The sequence below is a fragment of the Triticum urartu genome, chromosome 1, assembly GCF_003073215.2.
Source record: "Triticum urartu cultivar G1812 chromosome 1, Tu2.1, whole genome shotgun sequence".
Classification (NCBI taxonomy): Eukaryota; Viridiplantae; Streptophyta; class Magnoliopsida; order Poales; family Poaceae; genus Triticum; species Triticum urartu.
This window is the reverse complement of record NC_053022.1, coordinates 555,601,665-555,610,116: the sequence shown is the minus strand read 5'-3', so window position 1 is coordinate 555,610,116 and position 8,452 is coordinate 555,601,665. Positions and strand designations below refer to the sequence as shown.

General features: G+C 52.7%; 1 protein-coding gene across 1 annotated transcript; it reads left to right on the top strand.

The window, feature by feature from the left end:
- Positions 1 to 5,635: 5,635 nt before the first annotated feature.
- On the top strand, positions 5,636 to 8,243 carry LOC125539147. Its single transcript, XM_048702521.1, has 2 exons — positions 5,636 to 7,264; positions 7,459 to 8,243. Exons 1-2 carry the CDS (start codon positions 6,219 to 6,221, stop codon positions 7,460 to 7,462), a joined length of 1,050 nt encoding a protein of 349 aa, XP_048558478.1. The 5' UTR covers positions 5,636 to 6,218; the 3' UTR covers positions 7,463 to 8,243.
- The last annotated feature ends 209 nt before the right edge of the window (positions 8,244 to 8,452 follow it).

Genomic DNA, 8,452 nt, shown 5'->3' with positions numbered 1-8,452 from the left:
AGAGCAAACAGCAACAGGGGAGGCTAACATGAAGGAGCTCCACAAGGAACAAAACCATTTGGTAGTCCATCTAAAAAATGGTAGTGACGGATGGACGCCGAGGTACTGTACAAAATTCGAAATTTCAGAAAGCCGAAGCAATCGCCTTCCGAACAAACTGCCAGCCCCACCATTTGCGCGATCACCCAACGGATACCGCGCTACCTTCCTTGAGCCCCCCACCCCTTCCCTCCCAAAACCCACAGGCGGCACGGCGGCGGACAGCGGACGGCCCGATCTACTGCCGGCCTGCCGCCGCAGGCAGCATTACTACGCTCCTCGGCGGCCGGGGGTTGTCGTCGGGGTGTTCACCCTCGCGGAAGATGGCGCCGGCGCCGCTCGACGTGGTGGTGATCAGCTCCGACGACGAGGAGGATGAGGAGGAGGAGGTGATCAGCTCAGACGACGACGAGGAGGAGGAGGAGGTGATCAGCTCCGGGGCGTGGGTTATCTCGCACGGCACCCTCGGGTGGATCGCGTGGATCGGCTGCTCGCTGGTGCTGGTACCGCGGAGGAAGCCCGGCGGCGTTCGCGCCGGCAAGGGCGAGGAGGGCTCCGGGGAGTGGGCCGTCTCGCGCGGACCCCTCGGGTGGGTCGCGAAGCTCGGGGACTCGCCGGTGCCAGTACCGCAAAAGAAGAAGAATGGCGACGACGACGACGATTGCGTGGTCCTGGACGGCGACCCTGATAGGTCGGCTGCCGTTGCCGGCGCCAAGGTGAGGAGTGCATCGTCGTCGGATGAGGTGGAGATTGTTGCTGTGAAAGGCGAGGTATATATATTTGAGTTTGTTCCTTCCAATTTTTTTTATCCTTTTAGCATAGCATTGCAATTGCATTGCATTGCGATTTGTGGGTAGCGAATTGCTATGGTGGAGGCATTTGTAGAATCAGACTGCTAATTTCATCGGACGTTCATAATCATGACTTCAGAATCGAACCGTGAAAATTTGGTTTGTAGAGCATCATACATCAAGGGGAAAATCCCCTTCTCACTGCTGCAGAATATACTTTCTGATTCCAATAATATCTTAATCAGTTTTTCAAGAAGAAAATAAAAGAAGAAGCATATGCACTTTTCAAACAGACAAGAAAAGAAGAAGCATATGCACTATTCAACTTGTAACATGCAAGTACTCTGCTCAACTGCATATATCTGGTTCATTGCTTACCTGTCCTAGCTGTTTATGAGTATCTGCAGTTTATGTTATCGAATTCAACAGAGATAAGGGGAGGAGCTTTTTTCGCAGAAACTATACTGCTGCAGTTTACTTGTGGAGTTGTGCATGTTAGCATTCCTTTATCAGCTAGGTGATCAGTGATCACAACTGGATGGTATGATTCTGCAGATAGCATGCAAGGACTTCCCACACTCGCGCCATTTATGTTCCGAACTGCCTTTCGGCACCACTTCTCACGTCAAGCATTGTAGCATGGTAAGTCACAAAGCATTTTCAACTCCCTGTCCCTGATGTTGTCTTCTGGCAATATAATACAGTGATTCTAGCGCATTGCTGTCTTTCGAATGCAGTGCTACTGTTTTGTATGCGATGCTCCAGCTCCATGCAAGGATTGGGGCAAAGGGCTCTTGAATGATGATCATTGCCATGCCACTGACAAGGAAACAAAGTGGAAAACACTGAGGCAAGCATTCAAGTGCCAAAGTGTACCCGCAGCTTATCCAGATGAACACCCAAATGTTGTGTCCCCCACAACGCCATCACCAAGACAGCATGGATATTACGAGGAGCATACACCGGAGCCTGAGGGGTGCTTCGAGGAGACGGACGAGGAGGCCAGGGTGTGTGTCAGAAACCTACCCTTTGACATTGACAGCAAGGACCTTGCCCAGCTCTTCGGGTATGCCGGAACCGTCGTGTTCTCCGAGGTAAGCCTTCTTAGCTCTTCAAAACCAGTATGTGAAAATAGGGCATCAAATTCCTGATTCATGCAAGATCCTGCAGTTCTGTACTTCCCCTGTTGTATGTGACGATGATATACATTGTTGAATCCATTGGGTGAAGCTGCTGGAATATAATAGCTTGTGTGATATGTTAAGGTTGCACATCGTAGTCACTTGGATTGGTCATTATATTCCTTAATTTGCTGGGCGTCCAGTTGTAGCTTCTTCATAAACCCTGAAATAATATAAATACGTTTTCTTATCAGTACTGAATGCATTATTTCCTCACCTTCTCTAGGCTATTCTTGCGGTATGCGATATCTGTTTTGTCGGTGCTGTTGGGAGGCAGTTAAACAATACAGTTACCAGGACATATATGGGTTTCCCTTTGTTCTAAAACACAGTTTCTACTTTGTGTCTCTGCAGATCATTTACGATGGGGAAACAGACCAGAGCTGTGGATATGGATTTGTCACCATGAGTAGTGTTCAGGAGGCTGAGAAGGCTGTGAAGATATTCCATCATAGTGTGAGTATATCTGATAAATAATAACTTGATGTCATGTGTAATTCAGTATGTTTAAGAATGTATAAAATTTTGTATTGACATTTAGAATTGACAGGAGCTGCATGGCAGGCCTATGACAGTGAACAGGGCGGCTGCTGCACCGTTGCCCTGTCGATCGGTGTCTTCTTCATTCAAGCTCTACGTGAGCAATCTGCCCTGGGAAGTGGACGGCCCTATGCTGAAGCAGCTGTTCAGCGGGTACGGTCAAGTGGTGGCTGCTAAAGTCCTCTACCACGGAAGAGGATCTCAGCGGCGCTCCCGGGGATTCGGTTTTGTCACGATGGGGTCGCCGGAGGCATCGCAAGACGCCATTTGGTACCTCGACAAACAGGTCAGTCAGTGTGTAGTTTGGTGGTTTCCCTGACATTTTGTACCTGGTTTTACCGAGATAAGATGTTTTGATTTGAGTTTTGTAGGTTTGGAAGGGGCACAAACTGCGAGTGCGAGTCCCAAGAGAGGAAGGGACACGCTGAGGGTTTTAGGTGCTGGGTTTTGCAGGTTTATGATACTGGTCTAGATTTAGAGCGAGACTCCGTTAGCTTTCTTGCCATGCTTCTCTTTTCGTATTTTCTGTTACTACCCCTGTAACAGACTACGTCCTAAAAAACAGTTTGGTTTCAGACGAATAGTACTCCTATATTTCATAAAAACCTGTAATTTTTATCATCTTGGTGACTGTATTGGCTAAAACAAAGTTAATTTGCTATCTGTCCTTGCCTAAACATACACTGAAAACATCCACAGTTCCATGCATCCTACACTATACTAGGTGGCTTGCTCTGCTGCCCTCCTGCTGGTGCCGATGGCGCCACCGCTGCCGGCTCGCCGCCGTCGATCTTGTGGATCACCAAATGCAGGCCAGGGTTCAGGAACGCCCATATCTGGATTCTGTCCATCATTTTCAGGCCACTCCCGCGGACGAAGCTCTGGCTGTTTCCGTATTTGAGCACCGTGTAGTCGTTAGAATCCCATCGTGTCAGCCGAGCATCCATCCGGTCGCCGGCACGGTTGATGTAGAGCGGAACGACGAGCCCGCCGTGCTTCCTCCCTTGCGTCCTCCCGTTGCCGGACGCCTGCGCTTTCAACTTCTCCCGGGTCTTAAGAGTGTCCAGGTTGGCGGCGTGACGCCCGTCGTCGGAGAGGAGCGGGCGGAGACGGTCGACGCCGGCGCTCGGTATCCTCAAGCGGCTCTGCTGCATCTCGAGGTCCGAGCACTCGACGCGCTTCTGGGCGATGAAGTAGAGCGTGTGGCCTGGCTGGAGGCCCAGCGCCGTGCGTATCCAGGCCGGCTCCATCGGGGCTGCGCCGGCGGCGAGAGGGACGTACCGGCACGGCGCCGCCCGCAGCGGAACGGCGTCGATAGGCTCAATAGAGAACGGTGCCGCTGCGGCGCTGCTTGAGGACGCGGCATCGCTCGTTGTGATCTCTTTGGCATGAGCATGGCCACGGTACATCGTCTGCAGCGGGATGGCGTCCATGGGTTCAGTGGCCATTGCTTCTGGGGAACGCTTCTCGGCGTCGCTGTCGTGTGTTCTAGAGGATTCCGGGACGTTGCCGTCGCCGTAGACCACGATCGCCAGCGCGAGCGACCGTGAGCTGCTGGCCGGAGCTGCTGTCCCCACCGTTTCTTGGTAAGCATAAGCTCCAAGCTTCCGCTTCCTGGGTGGCAGCCTTGTTTCCGCCGCGCCGCCCGAGGCGACCGAGGCGACGAGGGAGCCGCCGGCGACGGTGCTTGGTTCATCTTCATCCGGTGGCGCGACCGAGAGCTTTAGGTAGTCACGCGGCGCGTTTATATGGTTCAGCGTCACCTCCCCGGGTTGTTCCGGCCGCGGCCATGCTTCCCCGGCGGGCGTGAGCGACAGCGTCAGGTACTCCGGCGGCGCCGCGTCAGGCCCCTGCAGCAGGTGGGCCAGGGACACCGCCGGCAGAAGGGGCTCGCCGTCGTCGACGCCGGCAGCTGCGCACGAAGCGGGCATCGATGCCGAACAATGTCGCGCCATCATCGTCGCAGGTGCAGTCGATCGCCGTCGAATGTAGATTCAGGGCTTTGATTCCTCGTGGCGTGAGAATATATATATATATTGTGCCGAGGTATGTACGTGGATATGCATTTGGAGTCGAATTAGGATTCTCATTCAAGTGTCCGTCTCGCGATGATGAATTAGGATTCCAGCAGCAGTAGTAAATCCGTCGTAGAGTAGTAAAATTTCTCGTGGCGAGCGGCCCTAGATGAGGCCCAGCCCACACGTCCTTCAGAGGCGGTGCAGCGAGCCGCCCACTTCGCGACCCGGGTACTGTTTCATGCCCATTTTTCAGTCGGTTTTAATAAAATACTAGACCATTGATGGCGCGCGTTGCCGTGCTCGTCAAATTTATCAATAGAATGATAGGAATTTACATCATGAAAAGAAAATCACAAAATCTGATCACACATTTTCAAGGTAGAAATGTAGAGGCGTCAGACAAAATGTTCCTTTTTGCATGAGGCGGCAGCAAGTCAGTGCGGGGATGTCATAGTTCAAGAGAATGAAAGTAGGGTACAAAGGACACACAAATTGAAGTATCGCTGCTTTATATAATTTTGGGTGGTCTGGAAAATTCTCAATTAGCCTGTTCTGAATCTAGGGACGGCTATGTAACATCTTTCCAAAACTTTGCAATTGAGTTTATTTCTTCAGGATTTGGGAAAACCTTGCAATTCAGTTTATTTCTTCAGGATTGGGAAAACCTTGCAATTGAGTTTATTTCTTCGGGATTGGGACCATCAGACCGTTTCTTCATAGCAGGTCGAACAATTAACTTTGATTAATAATATTTGGGATTGTTTTAGGATGAAACTTAATAAACTAAATGAAAAGGTATTAATTTTAATCGAGGCATCGATATTGGGGTTGATGGCATCAAATTATCGAATAATGATTTCTCAAAGCTGTAAAATATAGCAAAGAAAAGTGAACATATACCCAAACTGTGCAATTGAAGAAATCAACAACCCTGATTGTGAAAAGTAACATCTGATACATCATGTTAACGGGTAATCCAACAAACAAGACATATATATCTTTTCTTTTTAGCTTAATACATGCAAACAATGTTATTCAAAAGTATGGTTGCCATTAATACAGACTTTTGTCAAGAAAGAATTCTTGCTATTTGTTTCATTCCCATATGTACCGTGTCTCTTGGAAAAATATTCATGAAGCAGATTATTAACACATTGAAAAGAGATGCATATGATTTGAACGCATACATTATGGTACCATTTTTTTTCATTCCAAATGCACTTACATGCCCTGAATCCACTGTAAAAAGGCCAGCCATGGAATCCAACCAAAATACGTGTGCAAGCTTTGCAGCCCGGCAAGTTTTTTCCCTGGTTTTGTTGCTGGAATAGTCTCTGTGTACCGAACCAACACAGTTTCTCGTTTAGTATTAAAGCTGTAATATATTGGGCCAGAAACAACAAAATATGGGAGAAGGGCATAGATGTACTCGATGCATACATGAAAGGAAGGGGCACAATGAATCGCCATGAAAGATGCTAATCTATCTAGGAGCCATGGGTGAACCTCGTACGTACAGAGATGCTGCAATCGAAGGAAATAGTGGCTGGCCTCTGCTATTCCTGCGTGAAAGACATACAATCAGAAGAACATTCGAACGAAAGCCATATTTCTGAACTCAGCGACGAAACGAGGCAGAAGCTAACAATATGAACACCAACCATGTAATAGCAAAAATCTACCGTTGGGCAAGAAAGTTGACTACAGGCCAACGAAATCAGATCAAGGCAAGACCGGGTACTCCTGTCTCCTCGAGGGGATTGTCCTGGTGCGCCTGCAAGTGGTCAGGCACTCAGACAGGCAAGCGTTGTTGGATCCCTCGAGCGCTGGATCCCTCGCTCGGCTTGCGTCGACTGGATCCTCTGTCGGTTCCCTCGCGCGCGTCGCGTGGCTCGCGTCCGCTGGATCCCGTCGACCGCCGGTTCCCACGCGAGCGTCGCGTCGGCTTCATCCCCTCCCGCTGCGGATCTAGCGTCGCCTGGCTCCCCACCCGCGCGTCGGATGGATCCACAGATCGCTGTGTGATTTTTTTATTTTTTTATTTTTGCGTCTCTGACCCCGCGTCGCTCCGCTCGGGCGACTCGGGAGGAACTTCGCCAGTCGCCGGCGGCCCCCTCTCCCACGCCTCCTCTCCTCCGCAGCTGCCGCTGGCCTGGCCGCGGTGGCGGCGGCCCCTTGCCTCTGAAGGTGGCTCGGGGAGATCCCGCGGCGGACGCGTGGTGGCCGGGTGGCTGGGTGGCCGCGGTCGTCTTGGTGGTGAGCTCTGCCGGGCTCGAAGCCGTGGGGCGCGGGGCGCGCGTGGGAAGCAGGGTGGCGTCGAGGTGTCGCGAGGCCTGCTCGCCGGCGCTTGGGGGTGGCGCGCGCGCGTTTCCCTCTGCTGCGGATCTGGCCGGCGCGCTGGATCTGGGCCAGCGGGCGGCTGTGGTGTCGGGGGCTTCGGTCCCTTGCGTCGATGTGGTGGTCGCGCCGTCTACGGCCGCACGGGCGGCGTGGGGCGCGGGGCCAGGCCGCTGGCTTGCCACTTCCTCTCTTCCCGGCCAGATCCAGGTCGGGGGCGGCAAGGTTTCCTCCTCTGCTCTCGACCTCCGATGGATCTTTTGCAACCCCTGTCGCCGCCTTGCTCTGTTCCACCTTCTGCTGATTCGGCGGTCTGGTGGTTCGACGGGCGGGCGCTCGGTCTCTGTCGCCACTCAAGGTTGTTGCCCCTGTGCGGTGGTGGTTCCGGTCTCAGCAGTGCCGCGGCTCAGCAGAAGGGTGGCGAGGATGATGGCTATGGGCGAAAGCTCTGTGTCGGCACCGGCGGCAGCGACGCACTGTTGTGTCGGATCCCTCCTTGGAGGTGCCGTCGTACGATGCCTTGGTTCCTCGCTCACTCTGTTTGTTCTCCAGGTGAAAGCCTTAGATCCAACTCCTGGATCGGACAACGGTGGTGTCCTCGACATCGTTACCACCTTCGTGGCGCCTGTCTTCGGAGACGCTGCTCAATGCTGCTTGCCTGAGGGTTGGGGTGCTGCTTGGCTGGTTTGAGGTTGGTGGTCGATGGTGGTGGTGCGGCCAGTCTGGGGTCGACGGGGTGTGTGTCGTGGTTGAGTGCTCTCTTGGTGCGTCTCTGCTAGGCGGTGCCCTGCAGCTACGCCAGTGGCACATAGGTGCCGTGGCGTCGTCTCGGCCTCGTGCAACCTTTCGAATGTACCCCCGACACAGGTGGTGTCGTGGCGTTGTGCGGTCTCGGTTGTGTGGAGCCTTTCGATTGCGTCGATGGTGCAGTGTCGTGGTTTGGTCTGCTTGGCGATGCCCTTCGACTACGCTGGTGGCACACAGGTGCCGTGGCTTCGTCTTGGATCCGCATGTCCCTTCGAATGTGCCTCGTGACACAGGTGGTGTCACGGCGTTGTGCAGTCTCGGATGCGCGGAGCCTTTCGATTGCGTCGACGGTGCAGTGTCGTGGTTTGGTCTTGGCTGGCCGATGCCGTTCGCCTCCATCCTATGGTGTTCTTTGTTGTGTCTCCCTCCTTGTACCCCATGTATGTGTGTTGTGGCGTGTTTTTTTTGCTTTTCTCTTCTTCTCTGTGCCCCCTGTAATTCCGGTTCACTTGAACCTATCCTGCGACAGGCTGTAAAGTCTTATAGGCAAATGAATACAATTCAGGTGAGGAAATCCCCCCCCCCTTGAAAATTCAAAAAAAAAACAGACCGCTGTGTAGTAGAGATAAATGGGCCAATAAGCCCACTCAACGACAGGCCTCCAAAAAAGTCCCCAGAACAGCAGCCTATTAGGACAGCCAGCCCAGTGCGGTAAAATCGGTGCTCAAACCTAGATCTGACGGCCAGATACTGTTCAACACGAAATCCGACGGCCAAAATCACAGGGGATGTGAGAGAT

What these genes read in the sequence shown, in the direction of transcription:
- LOC125539147 (XM_048702521.1), top strand. Translation starts at nt 6,219, where the DNA reads ATGAACACCAACCATGTAATAGCAAAAATCTACCGTTGGGCAAGAAAG.